General features: G+C 47.4%; 1 protein-coding gene across 2 annotated transcripts in view; it reads left to right on the top strand.

Moving 5' to 3' along the window:
- CARNS1 (carnosine synthase 1) overlaps nucleotides 1-25,165 on the top strand; it is a 32,167-nt gene extending 7,002 nt beyond the window's left edge. For both annotated transcript variants that reach the window (XM_035125761.3, XM_088663642.1), the window contains exons 2-10: nucleotides 4,290-4,309; nucleotides 5,523-5,775; nucleotides 6,084-6,173; nucleotides 15,469-15,956; nucleotides 16,252-16,453; nucleotides 17,219-17,304; nucleotides 17,812-18,043; nucleotides 19,624-19,895; nucleotides 22,068-25,165. In XM_035125761.3, the coding sequence (XP_034981652.2) occupies nucleotides 4,304-4,309; nucleotides 5,523-5,775; nucleotides 6,084-6,173; nucleotides 15,469-15,956; nucleotides 16,252-16,453; nucleotides 17,219-17,304; nucleotides 17,812-18,043; nucleotides 19,624-19,895; nucleotides 22,068-23,300 (2,862 nt within the window). In that variant the 5' untranslated portion in view covers nucleotides 4,290-4,303 and the 3' untranslated portion in view covers nucleotides 23,301-25,165. The remainder of the gene's footprint in view (nucleotides 1-4,289; nucleotides 4,310-5,522; nucleotides 5,776-6,083; nucleotides 6,174-15,468; nucleotides 15,957-16,251; nucleotides 16,454-17,218; nucleotides 17,305-17,811; nucleotides 18,044-19,623; nucleotides 19,896-22,067) is intronic.
- Nucleotides 25,166-25,731: the final 566 nt, after the last annotated feature.

Below are 25,731 nucleotides of genomic sequence, written 5' to 3'. Positions count from 1 at the left end.
CAGATCACCTCTCTTAGTAAGTTCTGCATCAACAAAGCAGCTGCACAGTCCTGGCAGAAATGCAGGTGACATTTTCCCCAAAGTCTAAAGGGATCTATCCCTTAAAACAAATGAAGCCCATGCTCCCTTGCCTCACCTAGTGAACTGATAATTAACCTTTGGGCTTTCAGTGATTATTTAGCAGCCAATTCCAACTGACATTCTTTGTAGTAGATAACAGGTTCTCTTGACAAAAATCATACAGACAGATTACTTCTTCCTTTGTAGATTAAGTTCAATATATGTGTGTGTACATGGATTACAACTGTGCTTTCGCCACCAAGTACCCATTTCACATAGTTCAATTTAGATTAAAATCTTACTAATGGGCCCCAGTGTTTTTTTAAAAAAAATGTATTAATGGATTTACTAATGAATTAATTACTTGAATTATTGAAGACTCAAATAATCCTTTCTACCCTAGCTAGACTTGGAAGCAAGATTTCCCCAAATTTAGAGCACTAAGTAGGTAGAGCTTCAAGCCTTAATTGATTAATTGGTGAGATTAATCAACTAAAGCTTTAATCACGGATTAAAAATTGATCCCTGATTCATCAGTGGGACTCACAGCAAGTGAAGACTCAGGGATTTAGGCTTTAAAAGACTTGCTGCTGTAGAGACTGTATTAGGGTGCTACTGCTCTTCTCGTTGCTGGTGACTGTTGCTATTACGAAGCTCAGCAGACCAAATGTCATAGCAGTATAAGGCATCTTGCTGTGTTCCTGTCTAGATTGTCTATAGGTTTTGAACATGTCCATTTTAAAGTGATTGTTATACTGTCACTTGGGGGAATTCCATATTCACAGATTTGATGGTGAACACATGAAAGGAACCATCTACCGTCAGATCAGTGGTAATTTTGTTCATTAAATTCCAAGGTACCAGCCCTGCTGTAAAACAGTGCATAGTGTCATGTTGTCAATCTGTGGAACGGTGTGGCAGCAGTACAGCACACCAGGCATCCCTAACCTGGGATGCTCCGGATGTTCTGGACTACAATTCCCATCATCCCCAACCAGCACAATTTCACTGATGCTGTTGGAATTCAAGTATCCTGTGAGCAGGACCGCAGCCAATACCTCTATGGTTGTGTGGGATTCATCACTGCAGAGATACGATTGCCTCTGGCTTTTAAGAAACCTTGGAGCTAGAGTTGATGTTTTTATTGGTGGAAATAACCCTACATGTTTGTTAATATTCTTCCAGATTCTGACTGTTTCCCAGGTACTTCTTTAACATATCCAGATGTATGGGAGTAGCATCCAAGAATAGATGGGGTGAAGAGGGAAAGTGATGCCTTTCAGACTAGGGGAAAGTGCAGTGGGCTGAGAGCCAGGAGGTGCCTTTTTTCCTTGCATGCTGTTTCAGCTCACACCTTCAGTGGCTCTCATGTTACCTGCAAAGGGAATGGGGATAAGTAGTCTCCATGTGCCTAAGAAGAATATTCATACAGTATACAGAATGTGGCAAAGAATGGGAAAGTCTAGCTGTTAAAACCTCTTGATCACAGCAAGCCCATCTGTTAGGGAATGGTTATCTCAAGCATTAATGGTTGTTTCAGTAGTTATTTAAATCAAGGGTTCTCAATCCCAGAAAGTGGCTTCATCAGATCATTTCAAGATGACGCTTAAATTGTATATAGTAGCTGGGATTTGTTAGAATGATGATGTTGCCTCAAATGGGTGTGTCAGAGGAGCTTATCTAGAACCTCTGAGAGCCAGGAAACAAATGCAGGAATCCTGCCTTAAAGATATTTGCCTTGTTGCTTGGCCCATAGAAGTATTGCTTAATATCAACACATCCTTCCTACAAATCAGGAGGAGAAGGTTGCTCTGCGCCAGGATGACTTAGCCAGTGATACCTTTCCCCTCACGGACCATTTGAAGATTGGGGGGAGGAGTGGGGGGGAGGACGAACCTAGCCTCAAAATGGACCCCTGCAGCTCTCAACGCCTACTGGTCTAAGTGGACTGGTGGGGGAAGGGAGGGTGGAGGGACAGAAAACAGATATATTGTTGTTTTTTATGTCTTGTCTGTTTATATACAAAAAACTAATAAAAATATTTTTTTAAAAAAAATGAAGATTGCTATGACGCTTATATATTGCTTAGACCAGTGTTTCCCAACCAGTGTGCCTCCAGATGTTTTGGGACTACAACTCCCATCATTCCTGACCACTGGTCTTGCTAGCTAGGGATGATGGGAGTTGTAGTCCCAAAACATCTGGAGGCACACTGGTTGGGAAACACTGGCTTAGACATACACATTTCTAAGGGTGCCATAGAATTCAAGTTGTAATACAATAAAATGCAGTATAAGAAATAAAATAGGCAATAAAAATACAATTAAAAAACAAAACGTGACTACATAACGTGGACATGCCTCAGACCACCTGAATGAAGCTCGTGGACCAGACAGTTACTCCAGAGGATGCAAGAAACACTGTGGCTTAACTAAAAGCACACGCACACACACACACACACACACACGTATGTATGTAAGAGTGTTTGTGTATATATATATATATATGTATGTATTTTTGTGCTTATTGTTTTCTTATTGTTAGCCACATTCTTTTTGATGCTAAAGGAGGAGATATGTTTCTTAAGCAAACAAAGCTACACAATGACTTTGTGAGGCAGGTTAGGCATCTGTGCAAAGGGAGAAGCTGCAGCTGCTCAAACGCCCTTGCCTTCAAAATTATTAAAGGCACAGGAACCTTTTAATATATTGAAGCACCGGGTTGGTGCTACTGCCAGTTACCAGCAAGCGTATAAAGGGAAATGGAGAAACTCGCATCAAGTTAACTTTCATTTTCACACTTCATTCGCAGAACATTTGTGCGCAAGAGCCATACTTTTCCGTCTATAAGACACCCCCATGTATAAGACACCCTCCCCCTGTTTTGGGGGCTCAATTTTAAGAAAATGAGGGGAGATGGCCCAAAGTCATTGAGCTTCTCCCCCCCCCCCGCAGCTGCGGGCAGGAAACACTCCCTAGGTCGCTTCCCGCACGCAGCGGCATCGGGGGAAGTTGTGCTCCCGCCAATTGGCTGGCTGGTGGGCACGCCACTTCTCCCCCCCCCCATGCCACTACCCAGTTTTTTGACACAATTTTTGAGTAAAAAACCCTCATCTAATACACGGAAAAATATGGTATGTAGAGATGGGTAGGCAAGAAGTCACATTGAATTTTTCAAATTCCAAAAAATGAGGGGTGCTAAAAAGCTAAAAATGACTTGGGAATTTAAAATATATTGTGGTTAAATTAATATAATTTATTTTTGTTTGCTAAGTAAAATGTGTGTTAAATTGCATATAAGTAATTAAAAACAATTGCCAAGTACTTGCAGTAAACTTGCCATGTTTACACCCCCCCCCCCCCGTTGTCCTTTCTGGCAGCTGGGCAGCCTTCCTTTGGGGCCTGGGGCAACTGTTATCTAGTGGGACAGGAAAGCCACTGACAGACCAGATAAAATGGAGGCCTTGCATGAACCTCCTGAGCCAGCAGTAGTAGACCGAGGAGGAAGGGTGGGTGAGCATGTTAGTTTAATCCTAACCTCATCCCATGCCCCCTTAATCTTCTTGAATAACTGGGAATTTCACAGCTCACTGATCCCCAGGTCACTGCTCAGAAAACAGCCTGGCCTGTATACACAGAGCAGGGCACTTGCCTGGCACCAAAACACACCCAAAAGCCCAGCACAGAGCCCCAGGCACATACCAGCTGCAAGTGTTTTCTAACTGTCCTCTCTGTGCCAACCTTCATTGTGGAATAGGGATGAGCACAGCACTGTTTGATTGCTGTCAGTGCTGGTCAGCTGCAATCCTAAGCACACTTACTAGGGAGTAAACCCTGTTGAATGCAGTGGGAAGCATACATGGGTTTGTCCTGCTTAAAACTTACAGCCTCTGTTCTTTGATATGTGTACATGCAAGACAAAAATAGGCATTGAAAAACCATGTAACAGATTGTCAGTTCTTAAGTAATCTAATGTTCTCTTTTCAGTATGGACTAAAGAAGCATGATTGATTTCAAGATGGCAAGTTAAAGGCTAGATATCCTCTTGCTCATGGGTGTAGTGAGGGCAGCAAATCAGGCAGTATAGTCCCACTATAGCTTCTCCCTGGCCCTTGCACCTTCACAGTGTCTCATTTCACCATCATAACCCCCCTTGGAGATGGGATAGCCCTGGGTCACAAGCAGTACCAAAAAATATTCACATATCTCTTTTTTCTTCTTTCCTTGCAGCATCGTCACCTGGAATGATGGTGAGTCTAGCCTTTCTTTGGCTTTCTTCTCCTCGCACCTTATATAGCTCTCATTTGAACCTTATGGTCCCTCTTTGGGGAAACTCAAAACAGCAGTAATTCGAATATGCAGCATATCTGAATTACTATTCTGTAACTCCCTGAGGATGAACCAGTAGAGTACAAAACACATTGGTTCAACACTCCTTTTTCTTGTCTACTCCACCGGGGGTGTTTTTGGTTTTGTTTCCAGGTACAGTGGTACCTCGCAAGGCGAATGCCCTGCAAGACGAATTTTTCACAAAACGAATGCGTCTTGCGATCTGATAGTGACTCGCAAGACGAATTCGTTTTGCGAAAAATTCATCTTGCGAATCGCGGTTTCCCATAGGAATGCATTGAAATTTAATTAATGCGTTCCTATGGGCAAAAAAAGAAATTTCAATGCATTCCTATGGGAAACCGCGATTCGCAAGATGAATTTTTCGCAAAACGAATTGACTGACGGAATGAATTAAATTCGTCTTGCGAGGCACCACTGTACTTATTTGTGAGACCCATTTTTGTTGAACTCCCTTTGTTCTGGCCAAAATATCCTCCTTTTTTTTTCTCATTGAGACATGTTTTTTTTTTTTGTAGTAGCTAAACAGCATGAAGGTAAAAAACCTGTTAGGTGTAGTCTGGGCGACACCAGAACTAGCCATAGGCTAGTACCATCTTCTCTATGTGAAAATTCTTCAGTTCTCCTGTGGGTTCCCAGCCTCTTTAGTCCTCCATGACCCTGAGGATCAGCTACTCAACCAGCCAGCGCCACACTACAGCAATAGACCCTTGGACATTGTTGTTAAAATGTCTATACCACGCTTCATCTGTGGATCACAGGGCAGTTTACAATATTTTTTTAAAAAGTAACGTAATAGCAAATAAAAACAATAACCCCCCACAGTTTAAAAGACCATAGATGGCCAAACTTGGCCCTCCAGCTGTTTTGGAACTACAACTCCCATCATCCCTAGCTAGCAGGACCAGTGGTCAGGGATGATGGGAATTGTAGTCCCCAAACAGCTGGAGGGCCGAGTTTGGCCATCACTGCCACAGATAGTTTAAACTAGCCAAGGCCTGGGAAAAGAGCAATGTTCTCCACTGGCTACTGGCAGGAATGATTCCATCCCGGCTAAGTTCCTTCTCCTTTTCCAGGCCTATTTCCCAACTCTTTGCCTTTCTCTTTCTGTAGCTGTCTCTGGACCAGATCCACACTGAGCCACCTCCAACTCCCAAGGAACTGGATTGGGCAGAACAGGGGTTTCTACCACCCCTGAGCCCCTTGCGCTGTGCCTGGCGCCGGGATGTGCCTCTGGACTGCAAGATCAGCCCTGAGGATGCACAGGCCCGGGCCTGGACGGCTTACTACTATGACCTGCTGCAGTGCACCTTGCAGCAGGAGGGGCTCCCAGAGACAATTGACCACACCAAGGAGCCTCGAACAGGTGAGTCCTTCTTTGGCTGGAAGGTTGCCGTTTCTCTCCTTTAACCTGGAATGTGTCAGAGCGTCCGCACTAATAGTAAATGTTATAGATGGATCACATGGTGGCACCATCACCGTTTCCACCTCAGTGCTTCATCTGAATCCATCTGTAGAATGACTCTGGGATATGGGCTGTGGCTAAGAGAGCAGAGTTAATTACTGTGATCCTATCTTCAAATCCCAGCACGTGGAGTTCATGGAGCTGGGACATTAGGATTCCCAGATCTAGTATGAGGATCAGGTCACCAACTCATTTCTTTTCTTTCCCAGGGTTTGGACCATCAGACATAACCATCTGTGTCTTGGGCTCTCCCACGTCATACTTGTCTGTGCTTCTGGAAGGTGGCAACCAGTGTCCTGGTGAGTTCCATCCTAATGCCATGGCCAAAAGCCTTAGGTCGTCTCTTTGCCTTGGCCCTGCTGGGTGACTCACTCATCCTTACCATTTACTCATGGCTGGTGAAGTACTGAGGAGTCCAGTGGTGTCCCACCTCACCTCACCCAGCAGGACCACTAGGTTAAAACTCCCACAGGCAGTCAATGAACTTCCAAAGCTTTGCCTCCCACTAAAGCATCTTGCCAGTAAGAGGCAACTAGCCTTATTCCCTTTCTCCTCAATGGAGGAACTGAGCAGTGCTTTCCTCTAGAGAAAGGAAACCAGGAAATCTGGAGAGGGAAGGAGAGAAGGGGCTGCCTTTTTGCTTCCTTGCCACACAGGCCCTTAAAATCCAGTGGAGATGGTCACCCAAGGTGACACCATTTAGCACTTTTGAAGGTCACTCTGGTGAGTCACACCCCATTTTTTTGTACATTCTCCTTAAGGGAAGGGGACTAAATGTCATTATCTTTGGTAACCAGGAGCAATTAAACTCCAAAGTGTGTGTGTGGGGGAAGCTATCTGCGAGGGGCTGCCTGAAGAGGTTGCTAGAATCCTCAAGTCTTGACTGGCTGCTGACTGGGATACTTACTACTATTTTGTTTCTGAAACAGAAGCTGTGCAGCTTGAATTGTATTGAACCAGAGCTGCTTACCGTTTTGAGTTACCATACAGAGTTCCACCCCAGCTGGTGTCTGCAACTGAATTTATCCACTTCCTTTGGGGTTGATTCTTTTCTTTTAGATTAAATTTCATCCTCAAGAACTTTTAACTCACTGGATTGTTTCACTTACCTGTATGCCAGCTGAAGGCACCTGGAATTAACTTTTGTCACAGCAAGCAGCTATATATACCTGCTAGGGAGGGGCAATAACTGGTTTTCAGTATTGCGATATATCACCAGCTAAACATCGTGATATATCGATATATCATGATATCTGAAATAAGGAATTACACAGATTTTATTTTTTATTTTTTTATAAATATTTTAATTGGTTTTACAACCAATGAATTACACAGAGGCGAACAGGACAATGTCCTGGCAACTGCTACTGCTTAAGGGTCTAAAACTGATAAATGATGATATTATCAATCACCTCATGGTCACTTTCAGCAGCAGGCAAGCCAAAATGCATACAAATGACACTTTTGGTTTGGGGCTTGGCTACCAAATGGTGGTATTCAGGACAATCCAAAGTACGGCAATGAGTCATATTGAATACTAATAATCTGGGACTACCACAGGCCTGCTATGTGTCAGGATCAACAATGAGGGGGGGAGCAGTGGCAGCCTCACAGCAGGGGCACAATAATCAGCAGCCTTTGAAGCCTCACTGTGACTGTGGGCATAAGTGGCAGCAGCCTGTGAGGCCTTGTTATGGCAGTGGCAGTAGCGGCAGCCTGCAAGGCCATGTGGTGGTGGCAGGAGACGATGGCAGAAGCAAAGGTGGCCTGCAAGGCCTTGCTGAGGCAGGCTGCCACAGCTTCTGCCACCACCTCCCACTACTGCCAGGAGGACTTGCAGGCCGCCGCCACTTCTTGCCACCATGGTGAGACCTTGCAAGCCCTACTGCTTGTGCCACTACGAGGCCTCGCAGGCTGCCACTACTATTGCCGCCATTTCCCATTGCTACTGTAAGGCCTCGCAGGATGCCGCTACTGCTGTCACCTGACACTGCTGTTAGTCCCTGCAGGCCACCTCTGCTGCTGCTGCCAAATTCTGTCGCCACTGCGAGGCCTCGCAGGCCAGTGCCGTTACTGCCACTACTTTCCGTCACCGCCATGAGGCCTCACAGGCCGCCTACTCCTGCCATCACCACAAGGCCTTACAGGCCTCCACCGCTACTGCCACTGCCTCCCATCGCTTCCTCACAGTCCACCGCCGCTAGTGCTGTCACTCACCACCACAAGGCCTTGCAGTCCGCTGCTGTTTCTGCTGCCACTGCAAGGCCTTGCAGGCTGCCACCGCTACTGCCGCCATTTTTTTTATTTTTTTTGCTGTCGTGATGCTGTCCTGTTCGCCTCTGTATAGTTCAATCCTTATTTCAGACATTGTGGTAGATTGCAACATTTAGCTGGTGATATTATGAGGTTTGGGGACCCAGGTGGCGCTGTGGGTTAAACTGCAGAGTCTAGGGCTTGCTGATCAGAAGGTCGGCGGTTCGAATCCCTGCAACGGGGTGAGCTCCCGTTGCTCGGTCCCAGCTCCTGCCCACCTAGCAGTTCGAAAGCACATCAAAGTGCAAGTAGATAAATAGGAACCGCTCCGGCGGGAAGGTAAACGGCGTTTCCGTGCGCTGCTCTGGTTCGCCAGAAGCAGCTTTGTCATGCTGGCCACATGACCCGGAAGCTGTCTGCTGACAAACGCTGGCTCCCTCGGCCTATAGAGCGAGATGAGCGCCGCAACCCTAGAGTCGGACACGACTGGACCTGATGGTCAGGGGCCCCTTTACCTTTACCTTATTATGAGGTTTAGCCGGTGATATTGTGAGGTTTAGCCACTGATAACATTTAGCCGGTGAGTTATTGCGTTGTTTAGCTGGTGAATTATCGCAACATTGAAAACCAGGTACTGTATCGCCTAGCCCTTGAACACATTGTGATTTGCAATATATTGCCAGCTCAAGTATTATGAAACAATTATCATGATGTGAACTTCAAACCAGTTTTGGACAATATACCTGCTTAATTCTTCATGTTTTGTCAATTTATTGTGGAAAAGTTGCATGTGTTTAACACAGTTATTCCTTCAAAACTGTACACTGGTTCAAACTGACCTGCTACATTATGAAGGTACTTTAGGTCCCAATGATTGTGACGGACCAGCCATAATCATATGCAAATAGTGAACTGGGGTGTTGACTATGTAGCTGAAATAGGACTACTGAGATATAAGAAGGGAGTGTCAGCATGCCCAGAGAAAGCCCAAGGTTTGCTGAAACAGAAAGAGAAACTTCAGGGGATGAAGCCCTAAGGGGACAAAAAATGCAGTCAGCCCAGTGAGGACTCTGTATGCTCAGCAGCCCTTCTGAGTGTCTGGGTGTGGATAGGGTGGAAAACCAGAATAAGAAACCATGGAATGGAGTAGCTTGAAAGAAGGCCTGGCTGGCTGGAACACTGAACAGCAGCACTTCACACTGCAGCATTTTGTCACAGGTCACAGTTGTATGCATTTTATTTATTTGATTGCAGTGCTCTGGTTAAAAGGGACAGAAGTGGTTTTTTTTTTAAAAAATAAAAATAAATACATAACAGGAGCTAAACTTTGTTCCCTCCCGTCCATAAGCTCTGTCCCTTCAAGCACTTTTCTCTCCCCTTTGGCTCACTTGCAGCATATGAGCTGGGCTAGAAGGAAATAGTCTCAAACAATGGAGTATAGCAATTTAAGACGAGGAAGGGAAATGTTTTTGCTTTAAAAATAGACTTTCTTCATAGTTCAGGGAGACATCTGAATAAAATACCAGTGGATCTCTTGTCGCATCTAGTTTGGCTCAGACTGCGGACTCAAGCCATATAAATCAACAGTATATTATTTGTACCCAACCTTATGCTGCCAACTGTCATCTATAATAAAGGGTTACAGTTTTAATATGTCACAACCTTTTGTTCAATACTGCCTATTTCACCAGAAGCGTACTGAGGTCTGGAAAGTGTGTGTTTGCGTACACACACGAACACACAACCCACACACTGATGAAAAGGAGTCTTAAAAGCAAGGCAAAGGAAATGGAAGAAACGCAATACATTATCAGGAAGACAGGCAGTAGTATTTTTCAGAGGGATGAAGGTAGTTGTTTGAGATATCCACTTAAGAGTATGTACACTTGTCACAATTCTGCCACTGGTAAGTAAGTTTTATAGCAGTTTTTTAAAACTTTTATAGCAGTTTCAAAATAGTGGAACAAAAGAAACATATAGAAAGTGACTCTTCGCTCATATTCCTTTTGAACTTTTAAAATTGGTCTAATTCAGTCTCTGTTCTTGCTGCAACAAAGTGGCATGGTTACTATGTAGAGCCTGTTGTCTCTTGCTGCAGAAACAGCTGTGAGAACCATTGCAAAGTCTTATCACTCCCCCCCCCCCCGGGGCCACCCATCGAGTTTTATGTTCATCCTGGTAGCTCTCATACTCCACATAAGGTTGGGGACTAATAGTCAAGCTCTGATGTCATTTCACTTTACATGTAATCACATCATTAGCATTCATGGACTTAATTAATTTAATACTTTTTTTATTTATTTAAGATTTTCTTGATTTACAGAAATATATGCAATGTCTCTTGTAACATTTTTACAAATTGGTTCCATTTGTTGAGACATTGGGAAGAAAGTCGGGGATAGAAGTAGATGGGGGGAGATGGGGGGTCAGGTGATGGTGTTTCTATTTTACTTAATAAATTTAATACATATTTTAATAAATAAAAATACTGTTTATACCTAATTGTAGAAATAAAGAACACAATATAATATAATATAATATAATAACGCATGGTAGGCCCTTAACGTTGCCAAAATTGTCTTGTTTCAACCACAGAGTTTATACAGGTGCAAATAACATTCTGCAGCCAAGGGATCAGTGCCCCTTTCCCAAGCTTCAGTTTTATTTGGAACTATGGCATGTGGGGAAATGGTTAAATATTATTTCCTCCTCCCCTGGCTGCATCTCCAGTAATGATTGCCTTCTCCCCCTCCTCAGTTGCAATTTAGGGTGGAAAATAAAATAAATGGGTATAATGGCAGCACCATTTAGAAAACGGAGGGTGGATTAAACTGATAAAGTGGGTTCCTAGAGAGAGGGGAGATGGACCATAGAGAAGGAAACAGTTAGAGCACAATCTGTGGAGGCCATTACCAAACTGTAGGCTGGAAGAGCTGGATTATGGGTTACCTACACCTGCGGAAACGGTGCAGCTGTTCCATTGTGAAAAAAAGTAATGGAAGCTGACTTTTTGATCAGTGGCATGTAAAAGCCCTGTTAAAAACAAGTCAACACGATGCTCAGCATAGAGGCAGTTCCAGAAGATGGGGAATTTGCTATCACAATTCCTATACAAACAAACAGGCAACTTGATAGATAAAAACAAACTATTGCTCTCTCAGCCTTATTGAAGTGACATGTGCACTGGACTGGGTCTTTTCCCCCAACCCAGTGAAATCCGATTCAATCTTGACAAATTTTGATTTGTATATCTGAGCCAGCAATATAATTATTTACAAGTACATTGTAACAGACCACTTCATTACAAACCCGGTGCCTGAATTTCATCAGAATGCTGCCTCTAGCTGCAATCCTGTCTCAACCAAGCTATCTGGCTGTGCATGCTTCTTAGAGAGACTCTTGGGCAGCTGCTGTGCTGTATTCCTGGCATTCTTCCCGTCTCTTCTCAGAGGCCGAGACGGGATGGTGGTAACCAGAGCTCTCGTGGCAGCTGAGCTGCTCAGATTTCCCGCTGGCTAAAGTGCATATAGAAGAACAGGGCTGGAATAAACCAGAAGGTCAACTCTCCAACCTCCCACACCAAGGCACAGTCCCTCCACCCATCAGCCTCCCATAGGGCTCGGCAACTCTTTGTTCTGATCAGTGAATGCTCTGGCAGCATTTCTGCTGAGATTCCGAGGGCTAATTCACACTTTAAAAGTGCCGGATTCTCAATGGCAGAATGCACATGCGGCATTGGGTTCTGGGAAAGGATCAGGTACCATTTCTGTGTTCAGGGCACGGAAATCCAGCCTCTAAAATGCACACAATCTGCTTGCAATTAAGACTTCATCGTATTTTTATGTTGCTGTTTAACTAGAATCTCTCTCTCTCTCTCTCTCTCTCTCTCTCTCTCTCTCTCTCTGTGTGTGTGTGTGTGTGTGAGAGAGAGAGAGAGAGAGAGATTGTTCAAAAGGTAACCTCTTTATTTTGAATCCAGACTGGACAGCTCCCAGCTGCAGGGAAAATTAAAGGTGTGGTTTTAGAGCAGGGCGTATCCAAATAATTTCCCCCTTTTTATGTTCTGAAAGTGCTGCGGTTTCCTAGAGATAATAACTAGCCCAACCTATGAGCATTTGTAGAACTGAAATTATTCAGTTCTCTTTCCCAGCTGATACAAAAGTGGCCTAGTAGCTTTCAATCACCTATCTGCAAAGAAACAGATGCAAAAGTTTCTAGGGAACGGGGCACTGCTAAGGTGGCAAGGAAATTAGTCTTAATAGTGGAAAGGTCTGCTCCTGAAGGACTACTGGTCCTGCAGTCCAGCTTGATGCCAGAACCCTCCATAGTGATGAGAAGGACACTACCTCCCCTTCTCCCTGTGTGTCTTTAATTCCGTGTGGTTCTGTTCTGCAAGTATTGTCATGGTACAGGAACGTGGTGACCTCTGTACAAAGACAAGGTCTTTTGCGCTGTCTGACACATAAACATATAGAATTAGATTTGCCCAGCGTAGCTGCTAATTTTGGTGCCAGCTAAAATAGCAGTTCCCAACATGGCTGGTGAATCTCAAGCGTAAGAGTGTGCTGGGTGACAAGGGTGGGAATAGCCTTTTCCTTCTCCAGTGCAGTTGTTGCCCCGACTGTTAGGGGAGGGTTCTGCATGTGCTGCTTCCCTACAGCAGCGGAGTAGGAGGAAAGGGTTCCCCACCCCACCCCTCTGTTTAAGTCTTCTGAGAAGAGTACAGTGCATGTACAAAGAAAGCAGGGTTGCATAGGCTGACTGTACAGATTCTACAAATGCTGAACATATACACAGCTCCCTCCCCGCAACTATCGGGAATCCTGAGGTTCCACGTGATCAGTTTGGGAGACTGGGAGTAGGGACTGCCCTTTAGAAGGCTGTAGCTCAGTGGCTAGAGCATCTGCTTTGCATGATCCCAGAGCCCACGCTGAATCCCCAGCATCTTCAGGTAGGGCTGAGAATGTCCCCTGTCTGAATCCTAAAGAGCTATGGACAGTCAGTGTAGTGACAATGTTGAGTTACATGCAACAGTGGCCTGGCTTGGTATAAAGCTACTTCCTGTGTTCCATCGGAAAATGTCCAACGTCTAGCGGTAAAGTGAGGGCTGCATGCCTCTCACAGTGCTGCCGGCGAAGTGAAGTGGAAAAGGGCAAAGTTTCCCTAAGGCCACATTCACACCATACATTTAAAGCACTATGATACCACTTTAAATAGTCATGGCTTGCTTCCCCCAAAGAATTCTGGGAGGTGTCATTTGCTAAGGCCCGCAGGCATTGCCAAACTTGGCCCTCCAGCTGTTTTGGGACTACAATTCCCATCATCCCTGACCACTGGTTTTGTTAGCTAGGGATGATGGGAGTTGTAGTCCCAAAACAGCTGGAGGGCCAAGTTTGGCAATGCCTGGCTAAGGGCGCTAAGGGTTGTTAGGATACCCCACTCCCCTCCCAGCAGAGCTACAATTCCCAGAGTGGTTAAACTATAGATCCCTCTTAACATGGAACTCTGGCATTGTAGCTCTGGGAAGGGAACAGGTTCTCCTCTCAGAACCCTTAACAAACTACAGCTACCAGAATTCTTTCGGGGAAGCCATTTCTGATTAATGTGGCATCAAAATGCTTCAAATGTATGGTGTGAATGCGGCCTAAGAGAGTTAAGAACTCTGCATCCCTTTAAATTAGATTAGGTATGAGGGACAGTGGATATGCCTCAGGTCACTGCTGCCAGAGGTAAGACATTTCTGATGGATGGAGCAGCTGCATTACTGCAAGGCACTTCACTGGAGGTGAAGTGGCTTATAGTGCTGCTGTGTGAGGAAAGCTTTTTTCCCTTTGCCTCCCCGCTGCCAGAGTACGAGAATTTGGTTACAAAACTGGAGGATTTTGAAGCTCTGTCTTAATGAAACAAAACTGATAATCTGACAGCTCAGTTCCAGGTATGGCAGCCTTAGAAGATAAGAAGTGCTTCTCCCGGCCCCCAGTGCTATGGGCTAACACACACCTATTATCTCAGTAAGGGAGAGAGTGATGGTGAAGAGTTTCTCTTTACTTTTACTTTGCATGATGAATATCATTTCTGTGGGTCAAAGGAAATGCCTCACCCTTCCATCTGTTGGCGTTGAATTGGAAGTAAACAAAAGGGTGTGGATTTAGTTTCAGATAGCCAAAGCATAAAATGAGAAACCAAAACAGAGAAGCGTATATATATGTATCCACACAGAGGCAATAGCCTTCAACTTTGTAAAGTAATGCATTTATAGTTGAAAGTTTTGTCTTATCTAAGTATATCTTCTATCTTTTGGGCATGCTCCCCTCCTCAACTTTGGATTGAATACCGCATTACTGACTAGTTTTCGACTGGGGGGGGCAACCCCTCAAATATTAAAATGCATTAAATATTTTAAAGATTAAAATCAGGTTGTGTTCCAAAGTGGGTGACCAGAATGGTGAAGGCTGGTTGAGAAGCCTGGGTGTATTTCATCTAGAGAAGATTAAGGGGAGACATGATAGCAGTTTTCAAATACCTAGAGGGCTGTCACACAGAAGATGGAGTAGACTTGTTCTCTGTTGCTCCAAAGGGTGGAAATTGCAAGGAAGCACTGCAGGCTCTGCAGTGGGGTGCACTAGAAGTCCTCCAAGTTCCCTGCCAAGTCTATGGTTCTAGAGCAGGGCTAGACAACCTCTGTGGCCCTCCAGAGGGTTGCTGGGACTTCAAATCCCATCTCTCCCAGCCTGCATTGCTAACAGAGGTGATGGGCGTTGTAGTTCAGCAACATCTGGAGAGCCACTGGTTCCCCCATGCCTATTCTAGAGGGTAAAATTTGACTTGTCATCTGGGTAAGCCCTAAAAGCACTGACATTATGAACAGACCCGTTTGCTAATGTGATATAAATGAAGCATTAGTGCCACTGGCTACTGATGGGGAGGAAATGTAGAAGAAGTGCTAATGATGTCACAACGGATGATTCCATTTCCTTTCCCCTGTTCAATCTCTCTCCATTCATTGGTGACTTGTGGGAAAGCATGACACACTAACACTTTCCAGAGAGCCAGAATAAGATATACTCCTGCTTAGTTGGCTCAAAGGCAGTTGTCGGGGCAGATAATCAGGGTGTTGACGGCACCGAGAGCACGTAAGGCACCAAGTCTCCCAGCTGCTGCTGATTACTCTGACGCGACCGTCGCGCAGGCTGCCGCATTTTGGCAACCCCGCCCAGAACCTTGAGCAGGGGAGACATTTTTGCCACCCTGGTCCAGCTCAGGGCACGTTTCTCTGCTGTGTGAGTCTTTATCTTGCACACGCTCATGGGCTGGGTTTGCTCTCTGCCTTCTCCTCCCCAGGTAACATGCTGCTCTGCCTGTCGCCAACCTGGCTCTCAAAGGCACCATCGGAATCCCACCCGGGAGAGTCGTCCTTGCTGGTCTTCAAGGCCGTGACCTTTGAACTCGGCGGCCGCACAACCCTGGAAGAGTTTGCACCCCCGCGCCGTGTCACCTACTTCACTGGCTGCTTTGGGCCCTGCAAGGTGCAGGGCCAGTCGGCAGCAGAACTGGCCCGAGACCTCGACTGCCCCACGGGGGGCTCAGGAGAGCTAGCTCGCCTGCTGGAGGACAAGCTCCTGACCCGCCAGCTGATGGACCAGCAGGCATGTGTGGCCGTGCCCCCCACCCTGGCCTTCACCTTCAAGCGCCCGGTGCCTCTGCGAAGTGTGACAGAGGAGCAGCGCGTACGAATGGTGGAGCTGAGTGGCCGCGAGGGGCAGGACAATCTGCTGCAGGAGGAAATAGCAGCCTTCCTGCAGAGTGGCGCCATGGAGTCCTACGGCCAGGTGAGGAGCCCTGAACCTGAGATGGAAAGCTACAAAAGGGAGGCTTGGAAAGGTGCGTTACTATACGGCAAGAGCAGTGCACTTCCTGTATCCAGGACAGCTGGATAGGCAAACTATGGGGCAGGGGTGGCCAACTGATGGCCCTCCCATCAGCCCCAACTAGCATGACCAGTGGCCAGGGTAGGTGCAACTTGCAGTAAAGCAACACATGGAGGCCCTCAGGTTCCTCAATCCTGGAGTTTGAGCCAAGATAATCCTCTGAGCCTAAGTGTTGTCTCTATTGTGCTTCCTATAGGTGGTCGTAAAACCATCAGGCTGGCGCTGGAACGGAGCCCAAGCTGTGTCATTCCATGCTAAGTCAGAACAGGGATGCGTCCTTCAAGCTGTCCTCACGCTGCTGGAGACCCTGGAAGAAGAAGAGAGCATTTTGGTGGAGGCCTTCATTCCCACTGCTCATGTGGTCCGGCCTGGCCCTCCTGACACGAACGGCTCTCCATGTAAGGGATATATTTTCATCCCTTCTCACTGAGGTCGGTCCACATAATGAACTGTCCTCCAAATCAGCGCCCACGATTATGATAGTTTACTCCATGAGTCTCTCCCATTGACTGTGCTTCATGTCATCTCTTGCCCACTCAAGAGCATTTGAAAGAGTTGCCTTGCACCAACTATTTTCTGAAGGGGTCAAAGTGGGCAAAAGATGGCATGGGTAGGTTGGGAAGGCTACCATGTTGGAATCTGATAATCCTCCAGGATCATGTTGCATTGTTGATTGTACTCCACACTTTGGGCCTCTTCTGATGACCTGTTTACTGAACATTCATCCCAATTTTGCTTGCACAAAGCTTATGCAGAGGTTTGATTACATCTGGTCTTTATTGACAAGTGTTCTGAGTTGTTTATGGGGTGGTTATACATCAAGGGCAATTTGTCCTGCATTCATCCCCGATTGGCTTTTGGGGTATTTACATGTCTTTCCACTGGTCATTTGTTTATCCCACACTTCACCGCATTTTGCTGTCACTTTCCAAACCACAGAAAGTATTTCTTTAAAAAGGGCATTTGTTGTGCTAAGCCAATAGAGCCCTTTGGTACCTTGTAAACATGCAAGTTCCAGCATCCACTTGAATCCCTCCTGCAAAATGATGAGTCTGGAGGCACCCCTTCTTTTCACTCCCCTCCACATGCCCCACTCCTATCAATTTGCCTCTCAGATATATTCTATCTCCCTCTTCCTCCCTCTCCTCCCTCTCCGATTCCAGGCAATTCATCTCCACAGCCCAATCTAGCAGTCCGAATATGTGCTGTTGTCTGCAGATCCCGAAAAGACCAGCCTCTACTGAGCAAGGTAACCAAAGCCCAGAGCTCCACTAAAGTTTGGGGGAAGAAAGCCCAAGGAATCCTCACTGGCAGAAAAATTGTAGCCCCGTAGTCCATTCTTCTTACCTGCTTTCAGGGGAACTAATTGTTGGTTGAGGGCAAGGAAATAAGTGGCTCTGCCCAGTTTTAAACTGTTTTGTGGGGAAGACACACAAACATAGGTATTTGTAGATTTGGGTGATCTTTTGACTGCAAAATAATTTCTTGTTTGGAACCAGGCTAGTTTATTTTATCAGCTGTCACACCCGCCATCTCTAACCTTTACTTGGAAAGACCCCAGAAATCATAGATCACGGCACAAAATCCCACAGACACCTTGCATGCACACAACCATAACCCACTGTATGAACAGAAGAAAGTGGAGCAGTTCCAATTTGGACTGTTGGTATGGAGATGTTAAGACTAACTGGAGGAACGGATGCTTGAATGATAGCAGCCCAGAGAGACTGTATGCATTTTTTTGGTTCTCTTTCAGGTAGTGTGTGGTGTGGGCCGGGCAGATAAGCCCCTGAAGCACCAGGCCACAGTGCCCCAGACTTTGGAGAGCAGCCTGCGTCAGTGGGGACTAAAGGATGAGGCCCAGATTGCAGCCATTCATGCCCAGATAAAGCAGAAGGCTGAAGCAGCCATGAAGGCTTTCATGGACATGGAAGCTGGCCTGTCAGTTGAGCAACGAGGTGGTCGCCAAGCACAAACCGACATCATTGGTAAGTTACCCTGTGAAGTCATTATGGAGGCTGCTTCTAAGACACTGTGGGACCCTGCACTTTCGATGCCCAGAATAGCATGAGGCTATCAGCGTTCCTCAAGCCCAGTTTCCATTAGCTGTGGGGCAGCAGTGCGAAGCAGCTGCACTTAGCTATGCACCAGCAAGCAAAACTCAAGCCCTTGTGTTCAGAAATCCTTGCACTGGCAGAATGATTGGCAAAGTGTGGTGCTAAATTCCTCCTTTTGAACCAGTGGCAGGTTGGGACCCTGAAATCCCACAACCCCAGAGTTGCATACACCTTTTTGTTCCGGCCTCTGATGTGGACATGAAACTGTCTTAAGTAATGATTCCCCATTATCTTCATTGTATGTTTCTGGTAGTGCAAGAACCAATCCCTTAAGTTTCTGCAGCTCAGTGGTGGAGCCTGAGTTGCTATTGTGGAAACTTCTGCTGTAATGCCTTCTGTGAACTCTGCCTCAATAAAATTCTTGAGCAACAGGTTCCTATGGCAATCATTCTTCCTAAAACAAAACAGAAAAAATGACAAACCCAGTTGCCGCCCGTTAGTTACATTTTGATCTCATTGACCAGCTTATCAGAAACCATTAATTCTCATTTAGATTTATTTCCTACTGTATGATGTGTACTGTGCAAAAAAAAAAAAATTCACCCTCACTCACTGCCTGATGGCAATGGTCTGCAGATGTACAAAAGCTGCAGGCACACTCTTCTCCCCTTGCTTATTTTATTTATTGATTTCTCACCCCTTGACCATTCTGGCCAGGACTGATGGGAGTTGGAGTCCAACAACATCTGGAGGACCACAGGTTCCCCATACTTGGATTAATCCATTGTTCTTAGTGCACCTTTGAGGTTTCTTCTCTTTCATTCCTTTTCTGTCTTCATGACACATTTGGCCCAATAGTTCATTTCGATGAGAGATGTTCCCTATTGGCCCAATGTCTAATCCTCCAGCCTTTACGGAATGAGGGGCTGGTCTGGCTGCTCCTGGGAAGAGGGTTGCCGCCAGCTGCCAACCTCTAAGGCAAGAGAGCTAGCAGCAGCTGCAAATTTGGCCTGACAGCAGGCAAGGGAACTGATGGGGCAGGCAGGGCAAGAGGTACAGCAGCAGCGGCACGACTTCTCAGTGTGTGCAGCAGTAGTGAAAAGTGCAAATTCCACATTAGGAATTATTAGAGAAGGAATTAAAAATAAAACAAATGTTTGGAGGATAATTCTGTCATGTTGGCCCTGTAAAAAGCACCATGTTCAGAAAGCAGGATGGGATGCTCAGTATCAGATCCTAGTGGGTGACAGAAGAGTACTGCGGCCTTGATGGTTTCCTGGGGGGAGGCGTGTGGTTGGGAATCCATGTGAAATGGGATGTGATGGACCTTTTCAGTAGTTCCTACCAGGGCTGTTCATATGTATAATGAAGGAGCTCTTACTTCAGTGGGGTTATTTGTTCCATCATCTCACCCTTGGGATTCAGCTAATGGTTGAGCTGACCAGAAGTTCAGTGATCTTCAGCCACATGTTCTTGATTGACAAGGCCTCCTTTGCTTCTCCTTTCTCCAGGTGTGGATTTTCTCCTAAGCTCAGAGGACCAGGTGCTGCAGCTGGTGGCCCTGGAGATGAACTCACAGCTGTGCCTAGAGACCTGCTCCGTCTTTGAGTCCATGGGCCGGGTGGTGGGGGCTCCAGCGGGCGAGGCAGCACGCCCCCTGGTGGAGACGATGATGCGTCGTACGCAGTGCCACCTGATGGAGGGCAAACACGTGTTGGTCATTGGGGCCGGCGGAGTCAGCAAAAAGTTCGTCTGGGAGGCAGCCAGGGACTACGGGCTAAAAGTAAGATGCGGAAACCGGAGCCATGCAGCCCCCCACAGGCTGCAGGATGGACTAACTAGAGCAGCACCCCCTTTAAAGCCCCCGCCCATATAATATAAACTTTATGGGTGCCATCTAAGCACAGAGAGGGGAGAAAGGCACAGTCCCCCTGCCAATCAAAAGGGCTCACCATTGTGCTATGCACTTACACCAGTGGAGCTGGCCTGCTTGCTGCATTGCTGCTCCCCAGCCATGCTATTCTTGAGGCTGGCCATCTTATCAGGATTACTTCAAGCAGGGCATCGGACAGCCCAGTCTGGAACCAAGTTTTAAGTTGGACGAGTCACTGGGGATGAAAGTGAGTTCTTGAGGATTTCAGGCGTAGCCAGGTCTGCTTCTTTCTTAACCACCTCTTGCCTCCATTTAAAAATGGTAGGAAGCAAACATGAGGCACGACTGCTGTGCAGGTTCTGGATCCCCAAGATCCCAGTCTGGCTCCAGAATTGTGGGATGTGACCTGCTCACTGCCAAGCAGCACTTGCTTCCTTGTTCCTGGCCTTCTATAGCAGCCAGGAGGCTTCAGAGGCTGAAGCTTCTTCTGTCACTGCATTTCCACCACAGTGTGCAGCTGTTTAAAGGTACAGGCTAAAGGAAATGGGATGGGAGCCTTACAGCCGAGGCAACAGGGATACATAAAAAGAGCTTTTTCAGTAAAATACCCCTGCTTTGCCTCTCCCATCCCTTGTATCATTATTTATTAGACTTATTAGTCACTTGTTAACTAAAGGTCTCCAAGTGACTTTCATTCTTACCTTCCTAAACATTGTAGTTTTGTGGCTTCTCCAAACTCAGGAAAGAAACCCTGTTCCGTTCTTGCTGCTGGGACATAACTGTGCTGGTTATTGTCTCCTTTGGAGGACATGGGTGTACAGTGCAGTTTCAAGAATGAACTGTCCTGGGTTATCCTGTTTCCAGGACCTCTAGATTACCTTGGCCCCACCAGTTTGGAGCCACAAAGGGGGCCCCTCTGAATAGGCAGGAGACTGACAAGCAGAATAGATATGGGGAAAGTATGTGGGGTGGTGGTGGTGGTGATATTGTAATGAAATGAAAACTAAATTGGTAGGAGGAGACAGCTGGCGGTTCAGCCAGCAGCGACTAGACCCATTTTTCTTTCAAAATCACAAGTGCCTTGATGCCAGTTTATTCCTCTGAGGGCTGAATTTGCCCCTGTTGGAGTCTTGCTGCCATTTTGCAGTTCAGACCCTGAACAAAACACTTTGACCAAAGTCTATGTCAACAGCTACGGTGTTCACAATGGGACAGTCTGTATGCTTTATTCTCCTGGAAAATGGCTATGCTCTGGAGTTACTTTAAAGTGGTGGTGCTGGTGGGAGCCTGCTTGGATGTCCCCGTGTCTCTGGAGTTGCTATATGTCCCTGCTAAAATAATCAGCAGTGAAACCGTTAAGGCTGCCTTACCCATCCACTTGGCTTATTTGTTTGTTTGTTTAGTTATTTACTGAAGCTATTTATATTAAGCGGTGTAACGTAAGACTTAAAGGCATACAATGGATATGCTTATGGCTCACAAAGCCCAGATTGCTGAATGGAGGCACCTCCCTGATGCAAACTGAATCCAGTTTAAGGAGGCACAGTGGAGATGCAGAGCGGAAGAGTGACTCCCTTTTGCAACCACCTGGCTCAGCTTTTTGTTTCCGCCCTCTTGCCAGCCAGGGTCCTTCCCCAGCACCACCTCCTCCTACACCTAGAGGACAATGTTTCCTCATTCTAAATTCTCTTGTTGCTGAAGCAGGCATGTAGAGAATGATCAGATCCTGTCTCCCTCCCCTGCCACCAAACCTAATGGAAGCTGTCCCACTGAGAGCACAAATGGGATGCCTGCAAGATGGGGAGTTGCAGCCCATAAATTGGAGCCTGCTTCCCAGGGGGCTGTTGTGCCGTGCCTGGTCCCAAGGAGCTGTCCTTCTCTGGTACTATCAGTAGTGATGCATCTCTGATTTTTCTCCCATCTTCTCTGCATCTCTGCCCTTCTGTGTCTGCCCTTCCTTCTTCCCCGTCCCTGCTCCCACTCCTACCTCTCTCCTACCCCACTCTCTCTTTCTCTCTCTCTCCATCTCCACCCCACCCCCTCTTTCTTTCTCGCTCTCTTTCTGATCTTTCCCATCCCCAGATCCACCTGGTGGAGTCCGACCCCAACCACTTTGCCTCCCAGCTGGTGCAGACCTTCATCCACTATGACACCACTGACCACAAGAGGGATGAAGAGCATGCCCAGAGGCTGCTGGGGCTTGTGCAGGAGCGGGGCTTGCATCTGGACGGCTGCCTCTCCTACTGGGACGACTGCATGGTCCTGACGGCACTTGTGTGCGAAGGGCTGGGCCTGCGCTGCAGCTCCCCGACAGCCATGCGCGTCGCCAAGCAGAAGAGCCGCACTCACCTGCACTTGCTGCGCCGACGCAAAGAGGGGTCTCGCTGGCCCTCGGCAGCGCTCTATGCCGTGCCCTGCTGCCACCTAGAGAGCCACACGGATGTGGAGCGGGCTGCAAGCCACATCAGCTTCCCTGGGGTCATGAAGCTAGAGTACGGGGCTGGGGCTGTGGGGGTCAAGCTGGTAGAGGATGCACAGCAGTGCCACCTGCACTTTGACAAGATCTCCAGGGACCTGCAGGATGACTCAGACCACCCAGGCATCGGGCTGGGCTGGGGCAACGCCATGCTATTGATGGAGTATGTCTCCGGCACCGAGCACGACGTGGATCTGGTGATGTACGAAGGGCGGATGCTGGGGGCTTTTGTCTCTGACAATGGGCCCACCCGGGTGCCCAACTTCACCGAAACGGCGGCCTGCATGCCCACCTGCCTGCCCCCTGACCGTGAGGCGCAGCTCATCCGCGCTGCCTACCAGTGCTGCTTAGGCTGCGGCCTCACCGACGGCGTGTTCAACGTGGAGCTCAAGCTGACCGCGTCCGGCCCCAAGCTCATCGAGATCAACCCCCGCATGGGCGGCTTCTACCTCCGCGATTGGATTCAGGAGATCTACGGCGTAGACATCATGCTGGCCTCCGTCATGGTTTCCTGCGGGGTGGTCCCGCTCCTGCCTGCTCGCTCTCGCCCCCGCACGCACCTGGTGGGAGTGATGTGCTTGGTGTCGCAGCACCTGCAGGCCCTCAAGTCCACAGCCAGCCTGGAGACGCTCCAGGCCCTGCATGAGCGTGGCGTCATCCGCCTCAACCTGCTCGATGACGAGCTCGTGTCCAGCGAGTATGAGGAGCCCTACTGCAACGTGGCTTGTGCTAGCTCTAGCCGCCGCGAGGCCTGCCTCAAGCTGCTAGGCATCTGCCAGGTGCTGGGCATCGACTCCCCAAACTACCCCGTGGCCCACTTCCTCTCACATTTCAAATAGCCTTGGAGATATGGCTCCCTCCGTCTGGAGCTGAGCCTGGGCCTTCTCCAGAGAGGGAGCCTTGCCTGCCCCCGCTCCTAAATTAGCCTTCCCTTGCTCCCAACTCACCACTGGGGTTTGCATTATTACACATACACCCTGTTTCCTACAGTCTTTCTCAAGTGGCTGCTGTCTCCCTCAGGAAGGAGTGTGGCATCATCTGGTGCCATCTCTGGTAAGTGCCACACACACACGATTCACACCCTTGAATGGGCTCACATCCTCCTTTTGCAGGGGGTCCCTATTCAATGCAGAGTCCCACCCTTCTTGAAGTCATCTCCTCTTCCTTTATTTGCAGCTCTGATTAATTCCCCGACTACAACCTTGGGTCCTACATTGTTCCTCCCCCACCATCATACACAGAGGCAAGATCTTGCCTCTTCACTTTCCCTTTCTTCCGCTGGGGGAAAAGTTGTGGGCTCATGGCCAGGCATCCCCTACTTCATGCTTCCAAAATCAGTGGAAAGAGGGCTGGGGTAAAAAAAAAAAAAGTACACTCCCCACCAGCAACAATACTTCAGTGATCCTGCAAGAGCAAAATAGTGCAAATCTGAGCATTCTCCCGCCCCTCCCCCATATTGAACCCCCGTATGCAAACGCCATTAATTACGGGAAAGTCCCGCAAACTCCTCTGCCAAGCTACTGTAACAAAAGGACCATATGCAAGCCTGCAATAACAGATGTTTACAGTGCAGTAGAATGTAAGACATTAACAAGCTAGTTCCACTGACTCAGCACTTGCAAACCCCCACAGTAACATCCTAGCGCCGCGTGATCCTTTTAGGAGCTAATGAGCATGCACAATTCTGTGCTCATAAAATGACCATAGAAATAACAAGAGGGCAAACAGTGATGCAGTGGCAATCTCTGACATGCATGCTTAGTGCTGGGAGAAGCTGCCAACCAAGTTTTCAATGCTTGCAAGAGAAACTGCTGTAACAATCTCCCTGCAGTGTCCCAAGAGAGACCCTACAGTAGGATATCGCTGTGACAGCGCTTCCAAGCACCTACCAGTAACCCATTAGCATATGAGAATCTCCAGTGAAAAACAGCACCAGGACTCCTGACTTACCTTAAAAATATCAGCCTTCCGACGGAAGCCCCTTCCAATGCCCCTGAAGACCCTACACTACTAAGAAACCATAGTGCCAGCATTCCTGAGTGTTTCTGCAATAACAAGCCACAACCTTGCCACCACTCTGAATTATGGTGAAGTAGTAATGCTTTGTGCATAGTCCTAGCATCCCCAAATAAGTGACGTTACCAATATAGTACCAGCATCCTTAAAAATGCCTATAACCAGCATAAAGGAAAAAGAAGCAAAAGCAGTTTTGACGGGCATGGTAGAAGAGCATCTCTTGTCTGTTTAGCACGCTAGTGGAAAACTGGCCCTCCAGAAGCGGTTGGACTACGACTTCTGTCAGCCCCAACCAGACATGGCCAATGATCCGGAATGATGGGAGTTGCAGTCCAACAGCATCTAGAGGGTCCATCAGCCTACCACACTTGTTTAATAGCTCATGGGTTTCCTGCAGCTTCTGAAAGCAGTTGCAGGATGGAGCACCTGAAGGGCCTGGGATTACATTCCAGAGCCTGTGAGGCTTAAAATGACAGGCATATTGATCCCATTGGGGGAGAGGGGAGGCAGGAACTGAGAGATTCAGGGTGCCCATGATTGGGTGACTAACAGCAGGACCATTAGTTAAGTGTGCCCTCCTAACATGGGTTGTTGACCCTGCCTTCCTGCCTGCCTATCCTTCCCAACACTTCTGTAACCAGGCAGGCATAATAGTTCCTCCCCCACAATAAAATGCCGTGTGAAAACATCCAGACTGCAGAGGTGTTATTTGCACCTGCTCCAGAGCTCAATACCCAATTGCTTACTGGCCGGTGAAAGAAAACCTGGCAGAGAATGAAGATTCACTGAGAAGCAAGTAGATTTTGGAGGACTTCACTGGATGGAGAAGTCTCTTCAAAGCCGCCCCCCCTTACCCCATGGACCTGTTCACTTCAGGGAGGCTTCCAGATGCTTCTATAAGAAGCAGCTCCCAAAGGGGGTGGTGGTGGAAATAGCATTCCAGAGTTTGGCTGTTCATCATCTCATGTGAAGAACAAAGACTGGCTTCATTCAGCACCCAGACCAGATGTTCTTTTCGGCACTGTTCTGCCCAAGGGTATTCATTCATTCTCCTCTGACCTAGGGTGTTTAGAGCAGTTGAACTGGAATTTATCCCCTTTCCCCAATTCCTGAAAGGAAAGAGCAGCTCTCCCTTTGTCTTAAGCACTTTGCAGGTTTAAGATATACTCAGTTGAGTTGCTCCCTTTAACCAAAATGACTGAGAGGAGGGGTTTGGCATTCTCCAATAAGGAGGGTGAGGTAGGTGTAGCTGTC

Source organism: Zootoca vivipara, chromosome 1 (assembly GCF_965207765.1).
Source record: "Zootoca vivipara chromosome 1, rZooViv2.hap1.1, whole genome shotgun sequence".
Lineage (NCBI taxonomy): Eukaryota > Metazoa > Chordata > Lepidosauria > Squamata > Lacertidae > Zootoca > Zootoca vivipara.
The sequence above is the reverse complement of the archived record's forward strand: the minus strand, read 5'-3'. Positions and strand labels throughout refer to the sequence as shown.